The sequence below is a fragment of the Chionomys nivalis genome, chromosome 1, assembly GCF_950005125.1.
Source record: "Chionomys nivalis chromosome 1, mChiNiv1.1, whole genome shotgun sequence".
Classification (NCBI taxonomy): Eukaryota; Metazoa; Chordata; class Mammalia; order Rodentia; family Cricetidae; genus Chionomys; species Chionomys nivalis.
In genome coordinates, this window is record NC_080086.1 from 34,161,329 (window position 1) to 34,185,194 (window position 23,866).

Below are 23,866 nucleotides of genomic sequence, written 5' to 3' on the forward strand. Positions count from 1 at the left end.
TGTGCCACCACTGCCCCGCAAGTTCAATATTCTTCTCTAAGTTCCCAGAATTAGCCTAAAAGTGATACCAGTCTTGGAAGGTTTGCTACGAGATGGCACAAAGAAGTTGTTATCATCATCGTCGTCATTATCATCATCATCAAACAGGCCAGCAGTTGGCAGACGTGGGTTCTTCCCTGGAATGGGCTGCTCATGTTTCTGGAACTCCTTCAGTGATGGGGCAGAGGTGGACCCAGATCCATCAGTATACCCTGTGGATGGAAGATAATCAGAGCTATGAGCCGGTGTGAGCCTCCTAACTACAGAACCACTCGTGAATTAGGTTCATCCACAAAACACCATTTAGAAAATGAAGTAACTTTTGTGTTAGTGTTGGAGAACTAAACCACAATGCAAGATTGTCTGGCCACTCCCCCTGCCCCAATCTCACTCCTTCTTCCTTCTTTCCTCTTTTCCTCTCTCCTTTCCTTCACACCTGCAGCCCTCTGCAGAACTGGAGAGAAAACTAAGGCCAGGCACATACAAAACAAGTGCTCTACCGCTCCACCACATCCCCAGCCCCAACACCTCTGAATTCAGATAGGATGTGAGCTCATATCATCATTAATAAGCGCTACTTATAAACACCACAATGCCTTCTAGGACTCCTGGGTACCTCCTAATTCCTATCCAGTCCTTATAAAGGGTGACAAGATGGAATTTTATACAGTTCTTAAAAAGAGCACTGGGAAGATGGCTCAGCAGCTAAGTGTTTATTCTGGAAACATGAGGTCCTCAGTTTAAATGCCCAGAACTCAAAAAACAAGCAAGGTGTGGCTGGTACCTGTGCCTGTAATCTCAGTGTGGCAGGGGGTTGAGAGGTTCTCAGGGACTTACTGGCCACCAGCCTAGACCATGTCCTGTGTGAGACCATACTCAAGGGAATAACAGAAAGCCCAGAGCAGGACATCTGTCATCTTCCCTCAACACACACAGGCAGCCACTTCTCACATCACAGGTGTACACAATACACACACAAGAAATAAACCCTGTTACCTAAAAATACAGAAACAGCCCCTGCTGGGATTTTCTTTCCAGGTTTGGGGGATGAAGATTCTATAAAAAGGAAGAAAGGTCAATCATTTAACCAGAGTTGTTGAGCATGGTAGGACATACCTATAAACACAAGACTTGAGCAGCTGAGGCAGGAGGACAGTCTTGTATCCGGACTACATGGTAAGCAGCAGACCAACCAGGACTACATAGCAAAACTGTCTCAGAAATAGAAAGAGCCCACACCTTCTCTTGAATATATGCAATATGGCACAAGACTAAACAGGTTTTTATTTTATTTTTTTTTTGGATTTTCGAGACAGGGTTTCTCTGTGGTTTTGGAGCCTGTCCTGGAACTAGCTCTTGTAGACCAGGCTGGTCTCGAACTCACAGAGATCTGCCTGCCTCTGCCTCCCGAGTGCTGGGATTAAAGGCGTGCGCCACCACCGCCCGGTAAAACTGCAGTTCTTAAAAAATACTTTGGGCTTTTAAAAAATTCCTATAGATAATTCTGATGGATGCTACCTTAAGGAAATATTGATGACCAACTGATGCACTCAACACAAGCAATTTTCCCTTGAATTAAATGTAATTATAGTAAAGCTAGCCTCATCAAAGCCAGCAAACACTATTTTACTTTCTTATCAATCTCTAAAAGGCCAATGTGTGATGTGGGTCTGAAGACGGTACTATTGTCTGTACCTAAGACAGAAATTGGCCAAGGTAAACTGTCTTCAACTGTTTCAAGGCAAACACAACTTTCAGCTTAACAAAAATAAAACTTTAGGCACTCAGTCTCCCAGCAGAAAGAGCTTTAGAACATGCTTGCTGGCACTATTTTACAATTTGATAGACGCTAGAGTTGTCTAGAAATAACAATTCTACAGAGAAACTACCTCCATTGGAGTAGTCTATAGGGAAGTCTATGGAGCAATTTCTTGATTAATGATGAAGGTGCAGGGCCCAGCCCACTGTGGGCAGTGCCAGCCATAGCTAGATGGTCCAGAGAGAGAATGAAAAACATCCATATGAGCCTGGAAAGCCAGCCAGGAAGCTGCACTCCTCCATGGCCTCTGCTTCAGTTCCTGCTGTCCATGAGTTCCTGCCCTGACTTCCCTTCCGGATGGACTTTAAGCTGGAAGATGAACTAAACCATTCCTCCCCAAGCTGCTTTTGGTCACAGCATTTATCACAGCAATAGAAAGCAAGTTAGGACAGCATGCAAGGAAAAAGCAGTCACTCCCAAACCTACCGTCACTAACAGGGGCTTGTGCTTGCCGATCCCGGGAGGCTTCCCTGAAGAGGTCACTCTGCTTGTGGTAAGGCATGGGATAATTTAAAATAGAGATAAGCAAGGCTGAACTTAGATTTCTGAAAAGAATTATATACTTTGAAACTATGTATTACTGTCCTGCCAAAGAAACTGCCACAAAGTTCAGACTAGAGCAAAATGAACTTAATCTGGGCCTGTCAGGAATCAAATAAAAAGATGGAAGAGGATAACATATCAGTAACTCAAGTAATTATCACTATTGGTACTCTCACAGCCTCTCCTCATATCAAAATCATCAGGACATCAGGATATGTAATATTTCTCACTCTGTGGTTCTGACTTCAATTTCCCCCCCAAAATAAAAGGAGTAACTAATAGGAAGCTACTTTTCTCAAATAAAAACATGCAAGGACACAGATCAAAGAGTTTTGCACATTTGCCAACCTCACCTCATCTTCGTCATCAAAAAGTCCCTGTCCTTCCCTGAAGAGACCACCTCTAGAGCCAAACGGTGAGAAGTCTTCATCAGTCAACGTGGGGGGTGGAAACAAGATGTCCTCTTCATCTGTAAGAAAGCAATGTTGCACAGGGAGTGTTAAAAAGGGTGTGCAAGGTGGTACCACACTGCCTGTCACCCCAGCATTCCGGAAGCTAAGATAAAAGGAATCCAAGTTCAAGGACAGCCTGGGTGAGCGAGGTGGGAATGAAGCCAGCTTGGGCTACATAGGAAACTAGCCTGGGTTATCTAGCAAGACTATGCTTGATACATACAAGGATGAGGGGGTAAAAAGGGGTTTGCAATCCAAATTCTTGGGGTTGCCTCTATACCATATACAGTGTTGATGTGGACTCTAAGGAGACCATACTTCACAAGGAGTATTTGACATTCTCAAATGAGCACTATCTGGAGACAACAGCGGTTCTTTAGGCTTAGAATGGCTTACTATGGAGCAAGGGTATAGCTTAATAGCTACATGCAAAGATTTAGAGAAAAGAAAAATAATCCTAGAGATGGAGACAATGGCAAGGGAGCACAATAAATGTCACTACTTAATATGGAAGGGCCATATACAATCTTTACTGAAAATTCTACCAACCCATAATTACTACACATCTAACAAAAGTCTAGAAAGACAGGCAATAGCTACTTTAGCAATTCCAAAACTCACAAGCATTACTCCACACTCGCCTTTCTTCCATGCTAACACCCTAGAGCATGTTTTCAGATGGTTTAAGAAAGTGGATGGAGACACAACCTATTTGTCAGTGCTTGACCCTGAGAATTTTGTATTACATGAAGGCTCCTAAGTGAAGGACTTACCATCTGTAGGTGTTCTCCTTTCCTTCTTCTCCTTCATTGTCTTCTGAGCTTTTCCATCTGCTAAGCACAAGATCTATGAGACTTTCATAGCTTTGACAATACACAGCATTCTTATTAAACAGGTACTGATTCTCTGCTCGAGTCTGCATCCTCATGACACAGGCCAAGAGCAGGACCCTCAAGTTCATATCTCAGCTCCATCAGAGCTCTTACTCAAGGTAGTGTCCCTATAAGGCAGAAGACTGTCAGGTCATGTACATACCAGGACTATGCTAAAGAAAAAATTACTCTACCATTTTATTCTGTTAAATAACTAGAATGCACTGGAAAGTGCATTTTTATTAGACAAAATTATGAGTTACTGTTAAGCCATGGATTCACAATCTGCTGTCTACAGTCCTCTAGGGTTCCCAAATTTATTTCATGCATGTAAGACTTTACATAGACAAACACATGTACTGGGGATGGGAATAGGATACCAAGAACATCTAATTATTAAGCAGAACTTAAGAGCTATTAACATAACTTAAAGCAATGAGTTTCAACCTGTGGATCATGACCCCTTTAGGGGTCAAATGACCCTTTCACAGGGGTCACCTAAGACCATAGAAACACAGATATTTACCAGTAGCAAAATTACAGTTATGAAGTAGCAACAAAAATAATTTTATAGTTGTCTGTCACAACTTGAGGAACTATATTAAAGGGCTGCAGATTAGAAAGGTTGAGAACCACTGACTTAAAGGGTCAAAGTGCTTACCACCAAGCCTGACAACCAGACCCACAAGGCAAAAGGAGGGAGGAGAAAACCAACTCTGCATAAAACATGAAGGCATGCACTCAGCCTCCACCCCAGCTAAATGAATAAAATATAAAACAACAACAAAAAGGAGTCCAAGAAAACGGCAAAAGACCAAGGACTAAAACGCAAGCCTAACATTAGTGAACCCCGTATTTGGGTATGGGGGCTTCAGTTTATGATCCCAGCACTCAAAGAAGGTGGCAGGAAGATCAGGAGTTTAAGACCACTCTTGCCTGCACTGCATATTTGAGGTCATCATGAAATATATGAGACCCTGTCTCCAAAAAAGAAAAAGAAAGACAAATACAGAGAGACAAACAGAGAACACATGTGCAAGCACACGTAAGCAGACTACGAAAGCCTCCAACCAAGTACCCCATTAACCTGCCCTCAGAACTCACCTATCTGTTCCTCTTTCAGCTGATGTGAGATATCGCCTTTGATCCGAGCTGCCAGCTCATCAGCAAAAGACGTAGGTCTTTTCTTCAGGAAAGAAGAAAAAAAATTACTATTTTCTAACAAATTAGTACAGCTTACTTATAGACACCTAAACAAAATTTTATCAACAGTCATAAAATAATCCAACTGCAAACAAAACAAGGCTTTTTTCTTTCTTAAGGTTTATGTTAGTTCTACTTATGTGTGTGAATACACGTGCAAAAACAGGACTTTATCAATGAATTTAAACACATGGAACCTATAGAGCTCAGCTACGCAACAGAATCTACAAAACAGCCCTTTAAAAGGAGAGAGACTCCTTTCTTTACTTTTTAAAATACTTGAAAAATCTTGGTAAGAAAACAAACACGAATGAATGGAGGAGATGGGAGAGTATCTGACCCTGAAATTCTGAAGATAAATATACCCCAATGAGCTGACTTACAAAACTCCTTAGCATTAGGAGAAAGCAGCACTCATAAGGCAACTGGAGACACAGGGCTATTTCCTGTTATTTATAAAACTATAAATGAAGGAACAAGAGAGACGGTGTTCACCGCTCTTGCAAAGGACCTAAAGTTGGTTCTCAGGACCTATATCAGTGTAACTCCAGTTCCAAGAAATCAAAAACCTCTTCTGGTCTCCCCAGGAACTCACACACATGTGCAAATACAGTTACATGGACACACCAAAAACACATTTAAAAAATAAGACAAATCTTTTAAAGGAAAAAAATCCAATTACAGAAACGGGAGCTGCAGAGATAGCTCAGTCAGTACAGTGCTTTCCGCACAAGCATGAGAATCAGAGCTCAGATCCTCAGCACTCACACCAAAAGCTGCAAGTGGCAATGTGTAATCCCAGAGCCCGAGAAACGAAGACAGGAGTATCCCCGGGCTTGTTGGCCAGTTAATTCATCTGAATTGGTAAGCCCTAGGTTCAGTGAGAGAACCTGACTCTAAATAAGGGGGAGAGCAAGCAAGGAAGTCATCCACCATTACTTCTGGCTACACACAAATTACAGGTATGATGTAAGATGAGACGACCACAAATACAAATGGCGAAATTAAGGAGCAAAGTGCAAACACCACTTCTAAGACCTCATCAAGGGTAACTATACTTACAGACTTAGCATTTCCCTCAATGTCCTCAATATCATCCCCCTCCTTCTCAGAATCGGCAAAAAGGTCACCATCATCATCCTCTTCTTCATCACTCATCTGTGTGTTATGCTGAGAATGTAAAGCAGAATCACAAGATGCAAGTCACAAAACTAGAAAGGAGACACTGCTGATTTCTAACCTTTCCCTTTATTAAAAAGGTAACCACAATAAGAACACATACTCCACCCAACTTATTTTTTAGAAAGTAGCCGGGTGGTGGTGGTACATCCCTTTAATCCAAGCAGGTAGAGGCACAAGTGGATCTCTGTAAGTTCAAGGACAGCCTGGTATACAAAGTGAGTTCTAGGACGTCCAAGCCTACACAGAAAAACCTATCTCAAGAAGGAAGGAAGGAAAGAAGGAAGGAAGGAAAGAAGGAAGGAAGGAAGGAAGGAAGGAAGGAAGGAAGGAAGGAAGGAAGGAAGGAAAGAAAGAAAGAGGATTTACTTTTGGCTTTTCGTTTTTCAAGACAGAGTTTCTCTATGTAGTGTCCTGGCTGACCTAAAACCTGCTCTGTAGATTAGGCTGGCCTCAAACTCAGAGATTTGCCTGCCTTTACTTTTTAAAATAAGAATACAGGATCAAAAATACCAAAGCAAAGTACAATAATTTTGAAAGTATTCATTATCAGGGGAATGTAAATTAGTCCTAACAAGGTCAGGAAGTGATAATTAAAGGAGCTATTAAAAAGAAGAAAAATTTGGAAAAGGTAATACCCAAAGGAGGTGGCAAGCCTATGACATACTTAAGAGAAAACTAGCAGTGACATGAAAAGTCCTCACTACAGCATCCAAATGTCATTTAGAAGACTTGGAGTACAAATATGGTACAGAGCCTGCCAATCCCACCTGAGAGCATAGGTTCAAGCCCTAGTGCAAGGAAGTTTATTATACATGGTATACTTCAGTTAAAGCTTTAAAATGAACTCATTTCAATACGTGAGCTTTACCTGGTTTTGATCGTTGTCACTACGGCTGGCAAAATCTTCATCTGATTCCTGTGGGTAAAAATGTTTTGCTGTTAATACAGAAAAGATCATGTCAGGTCTCTGAGGTAAGCTGACTGTGTGAGGAAGAGGAAAAGCTCTTATACTCATAGACTCAGCCAGCATGAGTAGCAGACAAGATGAATGACTGGCAATACTGTAAGAGTTATCTAGCTGCCATAATTTTTATGTTTCATTTAAATAGCTCTAATGACTCATTATATCACTTGTATTTCCCAATTCTAACCTTCTGATTTATGAAAGATCATTTAATGAAATCAGAAGGTTGGTTTGGGTTGCTTGACATTTTGGACTACAATCTCCGCATTCCCTCTAGTAGGATAACTACTTCATTAAGTTCAAGAATTGAACATCAGAGTTTACTACACTGATTTGATAAAGAGCTACACTGACAGCTAAAAGCAAAGGACTCAGCGGATAATTATCTATAGCAAAGTAATGACAAGCTTATTTCTATTGCTAGGATTTTTGCAGGGCTGGAGAAGGCATGCAGGAGAGGGGTGGGTGAGAAAACAATTAAGAAATGAAATCGGGTACACAAAATGGTTTCCTTTTAGAATCTCATTCTCATTGTCTGAAGGAACAACTCAGAGCCCCAGACTCTTAGGATTTTACTCTGTGGACTTAAGACACTAGATGATTTGATTAGAAGGCTTTAGAAAAGTATTCAAGGGCTTCCGAGGTGGCTCAGCGGTAAAGACAGTATGCTGCTCTTGCAAGGGACTAGAGTTAAGTTCTTAGCACCTATATCAGGCAGCTCACAACTGCCTCTAACTCCAGGTCCAGGGGATCTGACATCCTCTTCTGGTCTCCACAGGCACCTGCACATACACACACACACACACACACACACACACACACACACACAATATGACTATAATAATGATGATAATCAATCTTTTAAAGTTGTTCATACACACTAGTAATAACAATAATAACGTTTTAAAGAGTTGTTCATTGCAGGATTATTCAAGAAGGACATATTCCAAGACTAAGTTTCAGGCAGAGGCTATAGCACAGTGTCTAAGCTGTTCTCTCTGCAAAATATAATGGGGTGTGAAAGAAAGGAGGGCAGGTGGGTGGTGGTAAGAGATCAAAGCAGTTTCCCTTACTTCTCTCTGTACAAATTACAAAAAAAAATTTCAACCCTAAGAAAACACTTCAGCTTCTGACCCTTCAGTTTTATGAAGTGTTCACTAATTCTGAAGCACATTACATGCCCAGCCTGCTCCACACATCCTAAGATTTTTGTTGCGGTGACCTGGTTATACCATGTCCTCACCTCCTCTTCTTTCTCTTCTTCGCTGTCCACGATACTTCCCCGGCCGCTGCCTACAGAGCCTTCTGTCGGGAAGAAGTAAACATCAACACCAAGTTATCAGAAAATCCCCGTAGTTCCTTCTCAAAGATGCCAGGCACAACAGCTTCAAAGAGACTTAGATGAAGCTGCTGCCACTTAATAGAATGAAACCATTTTTGTTAATAATACAATTTTAAAGTACTTCCCATGCATTAAAAAAAATCATAACTTAGCCTCGATCTACATGAATGTCAAGGTTACAAAAAAGAGAAGAAATTGTATCAGACTAAAAGTTGACTAGTGATAACAGGTAAAGGCAATTGCCACCAGTCCTGATGACTGGAGTCTGTCTCTGGAATTCGCATGACAGAACAGAGGACTCCCTAGGTTGTCCACACACATACATACATACAGAAACTGAATAAACAAAAAAATTAAATGAAATTAAAATAAAAGATGACTAGAGCAACTTAACAACTAAATGCTTTAAGTCTTAGACCAGAAAAGGTGACAGAAATGGAACAAGAGACAAATGTGAATATAACGAAAGATTGAGTAACAGCAAAATTTCTTGAAATTGACCACTTTACAGTGTGGTTAAGAAAATGTCCTTATTCTTAGGAAATATACAGAGAACACTAGGGTAATGGAGGGTCAGAAAGATTATGATATACAGACAGAGAATGAAAGCACCAAGTAAAGCATTAGCCGGCAAGCCTCAGTGAGGGTCTACTGCTCTCTCCACTGCTCGTGGAAGTAATACAAAGTTGAAATTATTTTAACACAAAAGATACGTTAAACATGACAAAAATATTGGTGAGAAAGAGTACCTTCACTGGACAGCTCTCCAAGCCCTACATCTTCCTGTTCCATGAAGAGCTTTGACCCAATGAGATAGGGTAAGGGGCGGTCAATGTAGAGATCCTTCAAGGAAGGAAAGGGCACAGCCATTAAACACATGGGGTGAAAATAAAGGCAAGAACTACTAGACATTCTCTTGCATCTGACTATCTCAAACAAGCTAAGGTAATAAATAAGAGTAGAAAATAAAAAACACGGCAAGGTTAAACATTTGATTTTTAAAACATTAAGTCCTAGGTAAAGATAACAAGGCAAAGCTGACTTCCTCCCCAAATACCTCAGCAATAACGACACTAGCAATGCCTGTGAAAGGTTTATAGCAGTAACCAAATCAAGGAATATACCTCCCAATAAAATGTTACAGAGGAGGCCTAAGGATGGAAATCCAGAAGCCTGAAAGCCATAACACCTACCTCCCCTTACTCTAACAAAAGCAAACAAACAGAAAGCCCAGTACTGGTGGGCCTCCCTTTGTAAACATACAACATTTACATACTGAAATTATCTTCTGCAAAGGCAGCAATACTGCAAGTTCTAGGCCAGCCAAGACTTCATCTTTAAAATTCTTTAATTCTTTGGCTGACCAATACTGCTTAAATATTACCATACATATAAAAACACATACTTATTTGAGAATCATTGATAATAGCCCAAAATTTGGAGAGAAACAAGGAAATAACCCAAATGTTATCAGATGCTGAGACAATATTAGACAAATCCAGACTGAATGGAGCAGAGGGAACAAGACAAGGCACAATGGGAACTGGGAGGGATTTCTGAAGCCTTCAGCAGAGCAAAAAGAAGTCTGGCTAGGTAGCCATAAAGAAAAGGAAGTATGAGACAATGGCACTAACCAAATTATCTACAGTTAGCATAGCAAAGTAAGTCGTTCAAAGACTGAGGAGGATCTCTGTTTGGGAGAAAACAGTAGCTTAAGAAACAGAGGAAAAAAAATATTGTCACCCCTACTCCCAGCTGATGACACGGTAGAATCTACAAAGTGACACTGACACAGTAAAGCCAGGCGACAAAGCAATAGAAGCAACGAAGGGATCCATAGCACCCACCCGCAACATAAAGTTAAGTCAAACTTCAGAGCCAAGAAAGCATCCCACCTACGAAAGGCTGGCTGTCCCTCTGAGACATTCAGCCATGGCCACAGCCTCACTTCTGGGGATGAGAAAGAACACTCACACTTCACGGCATTAACTTCCCCAGACCCACTGCTAACTTCTAAGAGGAAGCTTGTACAGGAAGTTCCTGGTGGCTTTACCTGTAACACTCCAAGCAACAAATGCCTTTCTCAAGTCTTCCTAAGCACAGAATATCTGCTCCTCGGGAGCTTCCCTATTCATCTAGCCCCAATCCAAAGACTAGGAACAAAAGGGAAAGAGGTTGGTCAATGAGGACAAAACTTCATGTGGCCCAAACATGAGCTAAACAAGAATGACACCAACACCGACGAACGTGGCAAACTGCACTGGGAAAAGCCCCCAAGGCCTGAACCCTACACAGAGAACTGCAAGCATTTGAGGAAAGCTAGGAGAGGAGAGGTTGTCCAATGCCAAATGATCACATACATACAAGTAATAATATATAGAATCAACAGGTTATAAATAGGTATATATTAACAATAAAAACAGGGGCTGGAGAAATGGCTCAGAGGTTAAAAGCACTAATAGCTCTTCCAGAGGTCCTGAGTTCAATTCCCAGCTACCACATGGTGGCTCACAACCATTTATAATGGGATTGGATGCCCTCTTCTGGCATGCAGACATACATGCAGACAGAGCACTGAAACATTAAAAATATATATACACATAGCTGGGCAGTGATGGCACATGCCTTTAATTCCAGCACTTAGCACTCAGAAGGCAGAGGCAGGTGGATCTCTGTAAATTCAAGGCTAGCCTGGTCTACAAGAGCTAGTTCCAGGACAGGCTCCAAAGCTACAGAGAAACCCTGTCTCAAAAAACCAAACACAACAACAACAAATACACACACACAAATAAATAGTTAAAACAATGAAAATAGAGACCATGAATTTGAAGAAAAGAGAACTATAAGAAGGAAAAGAAAAAGAGAAACATTGTAATTAAATTACAATCTCAAACAGAACAAAAAAAACCTTCAGTTAGAGGAAATATGATTAAGAGACAACAATACAACATGTTGACTATAATTAACAAAATTCATTGTATTTCTTAATCATTGAACAATTTTAAGTATTCTCACCATGAATGAATACACAAGATATACACAAGTTCGAATAAGTCATTCTACAACAAATGAATATTTCAAAACACGTACAAGATAAATATATGTTTCTTTTACCAAAAATTAAAAACAAACGAAACTACATTTTAAAATAAAAATGAGCCACAGATGGTTAGGCGGGTAAAGGCCTGCAAGCTAGAGTTCAATCCCCAGGACCTGCGTAAAGTCAGGAGAGAGCCGAGTCCAGAGTTGTCCTCTCTCAGTCCTGTGCCATGGGACATGCACGCCCCCATACAAACACATCAATGAAAAAGTTCAAGTATTAAAAAACTAAGTTTGGCTAAGCAGTGGTGGCACGCACCTTTAATCCCAGCATTCTGGAAGCAGAGGCAGGCAGATCTCTGTGAATTTGAGGCTACAAATTCTACAGAGTGAGTTCCAGAACAGTCAGAATTGTTACACAGAGAAACCCTATCTAGAAATATAGAACAAAACAAAAAATAACAATAAAATTTAAAAACTAACCAATTCTAATTAAAAATCTCATCCTTCACCTTAACATCTCAGCTGTAAGTTAGTTTCGTCTCAGGGTTCTGGGGATGGCTGCTCACATCAATGCCTCCTCTGCCACAGACTATACCAAACACCCTAGAAGAGGAGGGGGTTTGCCCTGCAGCTTCCACCTGCCTTGTACCACTGACATGCTCAGTGTGTCAAGTAAGGGGTCAGTTTGGAAATGCCCATGCTTTACACACCCCATGCCTGGCAAAACAGTCAAGACATAACATTGTAACTGAATGCCTTTACCTTTGGTTCAAGGATCAGTTCCACCCGCTCAGTGGCATCATCTTCTTCAGAGTCTGAGTTCCCTGCTTTTATGTCAAGTTGCTCAAACGCACTATCCAGGACCTGTAGTCCATAGTTCACAGCCTCCCGGACTTTAGGAATCAGGTCTACCTCTTTCTGTTCCCGAGTCTTCTCCTACAAACAGAATGTTCTTCAGTGTGTCTCCCATACACAAACCCTAAAGTCATGCCCTCCTCCAAAACTTTTAACTCAAAATGTTAATAGTCACTTTCTGATACAGACTTTGGAGTAAATGTACAAGCTTGAAATCTCAGTTTTGTTGCTTCCTGGACATCCATCAAACCACTTAAACTCTAGAATTCCAAATTTTCCGTTTAGAAAATCAGAGGAACATTTAAATTAGAAACCAAACCTGAGACTATGAAAATACTTTTGAGAAAGGAAGGAAGGAAGGAAGGAAGGAAGGAAGGAAGGAAGGAAGGAAGGAAGGAAGGAAGAGCCTGATGCTTTCTTACGGATCTTTAGGCTAATGGAGATAGAACCTGGGGTCTGAGGTGTGTTAGGCAAACACTCTGCCAATAAATTACTCCTCTAGTCCTGTGGTGCACAGCAAACATATCACTACCTACTTTTAAATGTAATGCTGGCTTGATATAACCACACTACTGCATTTTACTGAGGAGCAAATGCATTGAGTACTATTAAAAATAAAACTCACTTTCCTAAAAATGCCAGGAACAAGAAGAGCCACAGCTGGTTTCTAATATGCCAATCTAACAGCTTTGCTTCTTAATAGTTCTGGTAAAATATTAACCTTTCCAACTAACTTAGCTTTTTCTGAGGAAGTCAGACCTGACCGAAAGTGACTTCCACAATAAACATACTCAAATGCATGCTTGTCTGAATAAGAGGAGGGAGTACTAGCCAGAGCACACGAAAGTAAGGCCCAGAATCTCCTTCTTAGGTGTGGATACCAGTGTGGGCTAAGCAAGGATGTGTATGCACAGATCACATAGTAAGCTCCAGAATAAAAGGTGAGAACTGCAGTTCCTTGATCCCTTGGTCACTTTCCAAAGCACACAGCCCTCAGCGACTTCCTTCCTTTCCTTCTCTTTCCTAACCTCCACAAGTTCCACAAACCCAGTCCATGGGGGTGAAGCTCAGTTGTAGGAAACTTGCACAATGTGCATGAGGCCCTATGTGCAATCCCTGGTACTAAACCAGAACAAAGCAACAACCTTAGCACATGGCTTTCTCTTGTTGGCATGGCCTACCCACTGACTTTTACTTGATCATTCTTTTTTAATCTGTATAAAATCTCATCCTTGAAGGTTTCCCTAACTAGTTTAACAATAAATGTCTTCTTGTGTGAACTTCCAAAACACCAACCATGCAATGCAGTTCAGATCAACAACCACTTATGGCCTCAACAGACAAGGAAACCACTTGAGAGCAAGTGTGCTAAGTCACCAGTTCCTGCATTTCTGTGACAGAGTCCACAACTGCTCACTGTACAGTCCACGCTGTCCCAACACACCTTGTAGTGCCCATGGGGTCCTCAAATGTGTATGCACCAAACCTCTATTTACCTTACTATCTAATTCTGATCTGAAAACACAAGATTAAAACAGTCACAAAGGCTGGGGAAACTGGGTCTTCACAGATCTCACTTCTGTTACATTCATTTCCCAAAGCCCAAACCTTAGGAAACCTCCCTGTTTTCATACAGTGCATGTGACTTCTTTCTGTGTGAACTTTGAGAAGAGTGACTTCTAGATCTTTAAAGGGTAGGAAGAGGAAAAGGAGGAGAGGAAGACAGGGAGAGAAAAGGGGAGGAAGCAGAAGGAGGCTGTGGCCTGCAATCCTGTGCTGTTTACTCTATGACCTCTGCTCTGCTCTACGCCAGAAGTCAAATTTCATCTATATATTAACAGGCTAAGCTTCAGAAAAAAATGCAAGAGTTCTATTGGCCCACTGCCAAAGGAGCATGGTGCCAGCCCACATCATCCCTCTATCGCTTCTCAGTTAGTGATTCAAGGATGGTCCCGGTCCACATCACCCCCTATTGCTTCTCACAGTCAGTGATTCAAGGAAAGAAGGATTGAACACAAGTACCTGCTCCAATTTTTCTGCCTCGGTCTTGAGTACCTGCTCCTCCACCTCTTCATCGTACACCCGCTAAGTAAGGAAGCAAATTCATTTTACATAGTTAAGCATAGAATGGAATCACACGTGAAAGTTCAACACAAAGAAGAGTTTTTGTTGTTGTTGTTTCTGTTTTTCATGACAGGATTTCTCTGTTTAGCTTTGGAGCCTGTCCTGGAACTAGCTCTTGTAGACCATGGAACTCACAGAGATCTACCTGCCTCTGCCTCCTGAGTGCTGGGATTAAAGGCGTGCGCCACCACTGCCCAGCACAAAGAAGAATTCCTAAAAAGAGGAAAATGGCTTTTCAGAAAAACAACTGGGACCACTACCAAAGGGTCATGGATGAATAACTAAGAACAACAGTTAATTCACCTAAAGTTAAATTTTAGACAGAGACATGAATGACTGAGAAATAAGGCTAATCAAAGAGTTCTGAAACTACTATGATCACAATTGGTACACTTTTTTTTTTAACTTAACCTAATGCATAATTCTAACAGGGCCACAGTACAGGTATATTCATCCAAGACCATTGCCAATATCAACTGGTAAAACTTACCAACTAGATAAATACCCTAACAAGTGGAATAAAAAAATATGATAAAGGTAAAATTTACTTTTATTTTATTGCTTAAAATGGCTGAATTTTTTTTATAGTTACCTCATATAAGTCAAAGAAAAAAAGGGCAAATTCACCAACAATCTGCCAGAAGATGCACAGCCAAGGAAGAACCTCTTTCACAAGACAAGTCTGTCATTCTGGAAACTCACTGCAATTTTTTTTAACAACTGGAGTATAACATGTTTGTTATAAAAACAATCCGTAAGTGGGTATTATGGTTAATATTGTCAACTAAATATTAGACATCAACTAAAACTCAAGTTGCTGGGCAATCCCGTGAGGAATTTATCTTATTATTTAAAGCAGGAAGAGCCACTCAGAATCTGGACTGTACTTTCTGGTGGCAACCCACATAAAAAAAACATGGAAGAAGGAAACTTTGCTTTTGCCCACGTGTCCTCACTCTAGCTGGCAAGTTCATCTATCCGGTTGTTAAGGCATTCTCTTGCTAACGTTAGAAACAATTTCTTCAGGACGCTAGGGGTCTGAAGATCAGCGGCTCTCCAGCAATCCTCCAGGCCTCCAGCACCAGGTGCGGATTGCTGGGATAGTCACGCTCCTGGATTGAACAGCTACTGCACTCTCAACTCTCTGCTGGGACTAGCTAGATGAGATCCTGCAAACCAATCTAATAAATCCTCTTAATAAACATGTTCACCCTATCAGTTCTGTCCCTTTAGAGAACCCTAACTTATATAAGAGAACAATGAAAACGCTCTGCAATCAGACTATAGGGTTTCAAAGGTTTATGGTTACATGTAAACACACTGAGCTGCACTTTTGAAAAGAAACTCCCCCAAGTCACTTAAAAATTGTTAAGATAATACAAGCTCAAAAAAAAAATTAAAAAAAGATAATACAAGCTCAATACTGCTTATCTGGTTTTTTATTTGAGATTTTTAGAATATCTGCAAAGACTTTACAAATATCCCTAATTAGAAAATACAAAATCTAAAGATGAAGCACAAAAGTTCCAGATTTCACCTCATTTCATTTTGGATCAAGAATAATCAACCTGTGCCCATGAGAACTACATGGGAAGACCCTGTTGCTGAGGACACAACACTCTGGTTGTGGTACATAGAGAAATCTGACTGGAAACAGGCTGCAATGTCCTCTTTGCTGGATAACTTTCATAGACCTGGAAGATACTATGCAAGTAATATCTTGGAAATAAATAGTAAGCAATGTCTTCCCCAGAGGTAGACACTGTGTACAACAGTACCAACCTGAATGGCATGACTGTTCTGGTGATGGCCAATTGCTTTCTGATTGGATCTGAGACCCGCTACTGTGCTAGTCCAGCACATGCAGTAGTAAACAAAGAGCCCTCGCAATATCCCATGTCTCAAACACGATGGAACGTGAGGTACGGCACTTTAGTAAGAGCTCTGAAATTATGCAAACATGCCACAGCGACAGCCCACGTGGCACTCTGATATTTTCACAATCCTAAATCATGAGCTCTATGATCTGAACCATTTTGGAAATTATGTCTAGTACTTTACACCCAACAACTTCAGGACACAGCCTACTTTAGTAATTCTCTCCTCACTGCTGGGTGTAGGGCTGTACACCTGTAATCCCAGTACTTGAGATGCAGAGGTGAGAACTTCAAGGTGAGTTCAAGGGACACTTGGTATACATAGCAAGTTCCAGACCAGTGAGAACTAAAGATGAGCAAAAAACAAACAAAAGTAAAACAAAAATAAAAAACAGCCGGGCGATGGTGGCGCACGCCTTTAATCCCAGCATTCGGGAGACAGAGTTCGAGACCAGCCTGGTCTACAGAGCTAGTTCCAGGAGAGGCTCCAAAGCCACAGAGAAACCCTGTCTTGAAAAACAAAAAAAAAAAAAACAAAACAAAAAAAACAAAAAACAAAAAAAAAACCAACAACAACAACAAAAAAAACAAAGCCTTCCCCCACTCCAGAAAATGCCTTTTCACAAATGAATTCAGAAAGACATTCTTTGATCATGTGAACTAAGCTCCCCCTCCCCCATTCTCATAACAGTCTTCCCTTTGCTCCACCGGCTCCAGGAAGACGTGCTTCTTTTCTATCAGAGCTTTACTAAACCTGTGTATTCCTAGCAGCTCACAGAAACTCACTATGAAAGCAGAACTCACATGTGCTTTGGTTAAAGCACGGCCACATGCTGCCTGCTGATTCTCTGTCACAGATTCAGCCGTGGTAAGAAAACTGTCGTGGACAAAATACATCTGCCTCCACTTACAAAACTGATCAAAACATAAAGGACCCAATCAGTAACTGAAGCCAAAAGTGATGCTCAAACAGTCAGGTACATGACTGATCTCACCCAGTGAGCATAGCAGCTTTTTGGAGAGGCACACAATTCAGCCCAACTGTTCATCACCCTCAAAACTAAAAATAGAAAAACCGAGTGAGGCAAACCTTACCGTAGTATTTTTGGTTTTTGATTTTTTATTTTTTGGTTTAGAAAGGCCAAAAATTTGACTAATATAAGACACTGATTCTAGAGAAAGGAGCTTCAGCCACCAAGAACCAAGCTATCTGCCAAAACTTAGAAGAGAACCTAGTTATCATCTCAAATTACATTGGCTCTTACTCTCCGAAAGGGATTATTTGTTACATAAGATGTACTGAAAGAACTCACATTCTCAATGAACTGGGTATTAGAGAGCATAAGGAAGTCATTGAAGACATTGTGCAGACGACAGTGTGTCGCTTTGGTCTCCTGAATTAATCCATCCACCTGTTTCTTGATTTCATGGGTCCTGGAGATAGTCTGCTGCGAGAATTCCTGTAGAAACTGTAGTAGCTGTTTTGAAAAGGAACATACAGAAGTATCAACATTACATGTGGGGCAAAACAAAGAACCCTTTCCTTTTCTCCAGGTGTTATGTAGAAGGGATGCTACTTCTGGAGTCCAGTGACAGCGAAAAGCATTAAGAAAGCTCATCAGGTAAGCGCATCCAGCCCACAAACACTTGTTATCACTTTTCTAGAGGGATTTATAGGCCTGTTCGGTTCTCACTCCCCAGAGACCACATTTTAAGTGTAGCATAACAAAACACGCCAAATCCTACTTGTATGGAACTGTGAAACTGAAAGTTCTAAGCTCTCGCGTTCCGAAGTGTGGAGTCCTACTCAAGAATATCTGTTGCCCCATTTAACCCAGTTCCAATACAGAAGCGCCTCCGTAGAGACAGCAATCCTTGAACAGGGCAGAGACAGTACTGGACAGCAGGATGGTGTGGAGGGCAAGGTTGAAAAGGCTCAGCACGGAAGGAAACCCGCGTCTGCGCTGCAGAGTGCTGGGCAGGGCCGTCCCTCCCGGGTAGGATTGCGCCTTGAGTACAGGAAGGTGTCCCTCCCCTAGGCTGCAGGGTAACCGCAGCTCTGGCCCTCCCTGGGCCCAGGGCCCTGCGCTCACGCCGGCGTCGGCCGCCAGTGACCAGTTCTGGCTGCTGCGGCGGATCTCCTCCACCGACCAGGGCCTCTCCCACACGGGCTCGGACGCCGGAGGCCGCTCCGAGTCGGGGCTCGTCCGGTTCATCTGCGGCGGTAAGGACGAGAAGCAGCACTGAGTCTGGGGTGGAAGAGGCTCCTGCCCTGCCTTCCAGGGCCGCCGTCCTCACCACAATGACACTGCCACTCAGCAAGCTCGAAAGTCACTACTGGAGACTCTATCACACTGCCCACCCGGCGTTGTGGGATCACGTGGTCCGCATCACGTGGTGGTGCCCGCACGTGACTGGAAGCGCAGCCTCTAAGAGGAATCTGGAGTTGGAGCTCCTGAGTAGTTGAGATGTGTGTTGTGTGTTTGTCCAGAGACAAAATGCTTAGGCGGCCAACTCCAGTGATGTGAAAAAGATGGGTGGTTATCAGTGGGCCCAGCGCTATCCTGTGGCCTACCAGGTGGGAGGAAGAAGGGCAAGAAGGTGGACGGAGAGCAACTTCCCTGCTGTTTAGCAACTTTGCTGAAAAAGCAAATGGTGTGTGACAGACCCAGAGACTCAGTGACCTTCAAATGTGGTACAGCTGCTGACCCACTTGGTTTCAATTCACAGTGTGGATCCGCTTAAGTTTTTTACTTCAGGTCAGATTCAAGGCCACTTTCCACAGACAGGAAAAAAAAAAAAAAAAAGGAAGGTAGAAATCCAAAACTCCTCTGGCTACCCACTAGTGCTTTTGGTGAGTACAGACTCCCCTTTGTGAGCTGTTCTTGCCCGGGCAATAACCCCATATCTTTCCTTTTGGTGTGCCCATGAACATATTACTTAGCATCTCTGAGCTTTCTTTCACATATAAAAGAAGATATTTTTCTTGCCAGAAATGATTATAGTATCTGGTATATGGTGATTGGTTACTCTAGATCGAATTAGTTCCCCTGTGCAGCCTGTTTTTCTTTTTGGATTTTGCTTTGTGGTCACCTCATTAAAGATTTCTGTTTGGTATAAAACTAAGACAAATAAAAACATGCTCAGGTAAAATTGTGTGCAAGAATGTCCACAATAGCGTTAATCTACAATACCCCAAAAAAGTAGAAGGAACTTAAATGTACATCAACGGATGGATGGATGGATGGATGGATGGATGAGCAAAACGTGAAACCACACTATGGCCTGTTATTCACCAAAAAGGAATGAAGTGCTGATGTATGATAGGACATGAGTTGACCTAGAAGACATTAACTGCAAGAAGCCAGTCACATATGAGCACAGATTATATGATTCTCTATATATGAAATGTCCAGAACGGATCAACCCAGAGAGACGTAGGTTGGTGGTTGCCAGGGCTTGAGGGAAGATGGGAATTGAGAGTTGACTGCTACTGGGCATAAGGGGTATGGGATTCCTTTTCGAAGTAATAAAAATGTTAGACTGTGGTGATGGTGTTCAACTCTCAAAACGCTAAAGAGTCTCAAAATGTGTATTTTTTTGTTAATTAATTTATTTATTATATATATGCTTTCCAAGAGATAGTGCCAGATCTCATTACAGATGGTTGCTGGGAATTGAACTCAGGACCTCTGGCAAAGCAGTGTTCTTAATCTCTGAGCCATCTCTCTAGCTCTCGAAATGTGTATCGTAAAGAGAGTAATTTTATTATACAAATTATATCCCAATGGAGCTACTCTAAAGTAGGAAATGGAAAAGAGGGTGAGGGGTGGGGTTACTACTAAAGTTAGGGTTAACAGCATCTCCCTAGCATCGCCTGCAGTGAGCCACTAGAGCTGGAGTGAAGGCCAGGGTTACCTTAGCATTGCTGTGATGGTCACAGTGTGATTGTTTGCTGTAGGAAGTCTTACAGCCAGTGGTTACCCGCCCACTGGGGCGTGGCCTCTTATACTACATAAGCCGCTGTGGAGCATGCATCTGCTCTCTTTTTCCGGTTGCTGGATTCAGTTTCTGTTCTCCTTTCAAGCAGAGGATTCTGATTTGTGAGTTTACCTCTAAATAAATAACCATCTATTTCTCAATTCTGAGCATCCTTCCACAATTGTTAGGGATAACATTAAGATGAAGCTTAGGCTGAGGGCTAGTACTAGAGTTCTGCTTGGGTTAGGGTCAGGTTACTGCAGTGTCCTTCATATTCGTTTTAGGTTTAGAGATTAAGCAAGTATTACAGATAGGCATTATAGGTAGGGGTTACAGTTGATATTATGGTTAGGATCAGAAGTAGTGTTAAGTTTACAATTAGGGTTGGTTTGGCATTAGGGTTAAGACTAGCATTAGTGTTCAATTAGTGGTTGCTTAGTTAGGGTTTCTATTACTGTGAAGAGACACCATGACCACTCTTATAAAGGAAAACATTTAATTGGGGCTGGCTAGAAGTTTCAGAGGTTCAGTCTGTTACTGTCATGGTGGGAAGCATGGTGGCATGCAGGCAGATATGGTGCTGCAGAAGGAGCTGAGAGTTCTATATCTGTATCCACAGGTAGTAGGATGTAACAGTGACACACTAGCCATGCTTGAGTTCCTGAGTCCTTAAAGCCCACCACTTAGTGACACATCTCCTCCAACAATACCACATCTACTCCAAGAAGGTCACATCTCCTAATATTACCCCTCCCTGTGGCCCAACATTCAAACATATGAGTCTGTGGGGGCTGTTTCCATTTAAATGACCACAGTGATATTGTTGAGTTTGGGTTAAGGTGTTTTATTACTTTTCTAATGTTATGATAATAATTATCTCAAAGGCAATTAATAGAAGGGTTATGGTTAGGATTTAGTGTTATAATTAATTGTGAGCTAGAGTTAGGGTTACGGTATGGTTAGTATTAGGGTGAGTGCTACCAATGATGGTTTAATGATAGAGGAGAGTCATCTGTTTTTTGTTGATTTCATTGGTTAAATAAAGAAACTGCCTTGGTCCTTTGATAGGACAAAAAATTAGGTAGGCGGAGTAGACAGAACAGAATGCTGGGAGAAAGAAGCCGAGTCAGGCAGTCGCCATGATTCTCCCACTCCAGACAGACGCAGGTTAAGATCTTTCCTGGTAAGCCAGCTCGTGGTGCTACACAGAATATTAGAAATGGGTTAGATCAATATGTAAGAGCTAGCCAATAAGAGGCTAAAACTAATGGGCCAGGCAGTATTTAAAAAAAAATACAGTTTCTGTGTAATTATTTCGGGTATAAATCTAGCTGTGCGGGTGGCTGGATGCAGCCCACAGCTCTTATCACAACAGTTTAATTAGGATTAGACTTAGGGTAGGCTTAAGATTCACTATAGGAGCCAGACTGTGGTGGCATATACCTTTAATCCCAGCACTTGAAAGGCAGAGTCAGGCAGATCTCTGAAGATCTACAGAGCAAGTTCTAGGACAGCAAGGACTACACATACACACACATACACACACACACACAAATCTGTCTCAAAAAAAAAACCCTTTAGTCCTAATACTTAAGAAGCAGAAGTAGACAGATTATCTTTGAGTTTGAGGTCTAACTTCTCTACATAAATAGTTCCAGTCCAGTCAGGGTTACATAACGATATGCTATCTCAGAAAAAAGTTATAATTGGGGCTAAGATTATGGTTAGGCTTGGGGTTAAGACTCAGTATTAGGTTAAGAGTTAGGAGTTAGGGGTTAGAGTCTAGGGTTACAGTTATAGTTAGATATGGTGTTAACCTTTAAACATAATACTAAACTCTAAATATTATGCTAAGACTAACCATAATCCCTAAACAGAACCCTAATGCTAACCCTAACGCCATCCCTAGCCATCACCTAATTCTAACCCTATCCCAAACCTAACCCTATTGCTAAGTCTAATCTTAACCTTAAACATTATCCTAAACCATAGTCATAAATATAACCTTAGTCAGATCACTGTACATAAAATTAACCATAACCATATTGTTAATCTTAACTCTAACTCTGAAAGTAAGGATATACTAAATGGAAACATTAAACCTTAAACAAATGCTAACCCTAATCATACCTTAAACTTAACTTACTACCTTGTTGGGGTTTCTATTGCTGTGATGAAACACCATGACCAGAAGCAACCTGGAGAGGGAAGTTTATTCCATATAACAGTTCAGCAAAGCAATGAGACCAGGAGCTCAAGCAGGGCAGGAGCCTGAAGGCAAGATCTAATGCAGCGGGCATGGAGGAGTGTTGCTCACTGGCTTGCTCAGCTTGTTTTCTTGTAGAACCCAGAACCGCCATGCCAGGGGTGGCACCACCCTCAATGAGCTGGGCCCTCCCCCAGGGATTACTAACTTAAAAACTGTCCTACGGGCTTGCCTACAGCCCAATCTTATGGAATCATGTTCTCAATTGAAGCTCCCTCCTCTCTGGTGACTCTATCTTGTGTTGACACAAAACCAGTCATCACACTTACCCTAACCATAATTATTCTCCAACACGATCCCCGAATCTAACCCTAACATTAATGTTAGACATAACCTAAACTGAGCCCTAATCATAACCATGAAGCTAACCCTAAAAGTTTAAAGATGTGTAACAGCAAATCTACCCTCACATTATTCATAACCCTGACAGCCCCTTCCCTAGTGTAAGTGTAGCACTGTCAGCTTAGCTCCACCAAACTGGAACCATGACCATGACCTTAATACTAACCCTAACAATAATGATAAACCTAACCCTTATGGTGACCCAGACCCCAACACAAGCCCTATCCCTAACTCTACCTCTAAACACAATATAACTCTAAACCTAACGATACATCTTAAAGCAATCAGAACCCGAAAATTCAGGGTAACCATAATTGTAACCCTTACAGTAACACTAGCTTACTGCACAAATCCTAATCTTGCACCCTAACCCTAACCCTAACCCTAACATCTAACCCCCTAACAGTAAACTAACCCTAACTTCTCACCCTAATCCCTAACGTGTATTTACTAGCTCTCTCACAGGCAGGTCTAGATGTGCAATTTTAAAAACACATGTATTTCCTAGCTTGTAATAGATAGGTGTATATGTGCAGGTTCACATGTACCTGTATTTCCTAGCTCTATCATAAATATGAATGTGTTCACTGGTTCACACACACACATGCATTTTCTAGTTCTGTCATAGGTCAACCTGTATGCACATATTCACATGCAGGCAGTTTTAAAGCATGGCCATATGTTGAGCTGTATGTGCACGTTCAGGCAAGGATTATCTATGAATGGCCACATGTCAGTGTGTACAGGCATGTCCGTACATATGCACTTTCCAAGCCCTGCCATATGTTGCCATATATTTGTATGTTCCCATATATGCTATATCTGATCACTCACAAATGACAGCCTGTTCACACATGTTCAAACTTATGCACTTTCTGAGCACTCATATGGTTGACATAATAGGTTTCAAGCATGCCAGGCTACATAGTTAGATTCTGTCTTCAAAAAAAAGTTTGGACCTGA

At 41.6% G+C, this 23,866-nt stretch overlaps 1 protein-coding gene across 7 annotated transcripts in view; it reads right to left on the reverse strand.

Moving 5' to 3' along the window:
* Positions 1-18,689, reverse strand: part of Washc2c (WASH complex subunit 2C) — a 48,664-nt gene extending 29,975 nt beyond the window's left edge. For 4 of the 7 annotated variants that reach the window (XM_057764943.1, XM_057764954.1, XM_057764934.1 and 1 more), the window contains exons 1-14: positions 18,408-18,689; positions 17,628-17,792; positions 14,336-14,398; positions 12,221-12,394; positions 9,166-9,259; positions 8,318-8,379; positions 6,979-7,026; positions 5,991-6,098; positions 4,830-4,911; positions 3,627-3,686; positions 2,755-2,870; positions 2,285-2,345; positions 1,036-1,095; positions 69-251 (exon numbers count right to left, since the gene is read on the reverse strand). In XM_057764943.1, the coding sequence (XP_057620926.1) occupies positions 69-251; positions 1,036-1,095; positions 2,285-2,345; positions 2,755-2,870; positions 3,627-3,686; positions 4,830-4,911; positions 5,991-6,098; positions 6,979-7,026; positions 8,318-8,379; positions 9,166-9,259; positions 12,221-12,394; positions 14,336-14,398; positions 17,628-17,792; positions 18,408-18,530 (1,399 nt within the window). In that variant the 5' untranslated portion in view covers positions 18,531-18,689. The remainder of the gene's footprint in view (positions 1-68; positions 252-1,035; positions 1,096-2,284; positions 2,346-2,754; positions 2,871-3,626; positions 3,687-4,829; positions 4,912-5,990; positions 6,099-6,978; positions 7,027-8,317; positions 8,380-9,165; positions 9,260-12,220; positions 12,395-14,335; positions 14,399-17,627; positions 17,793-18,407) is intronic. The other 3 variants (XM_057764925.1, XM_057764917.1, XM_057764908.1) reach the window with 3 other exon arrangements.
* Positions 18,690-23,866: the final 5,177 nt, after the last annotated feature.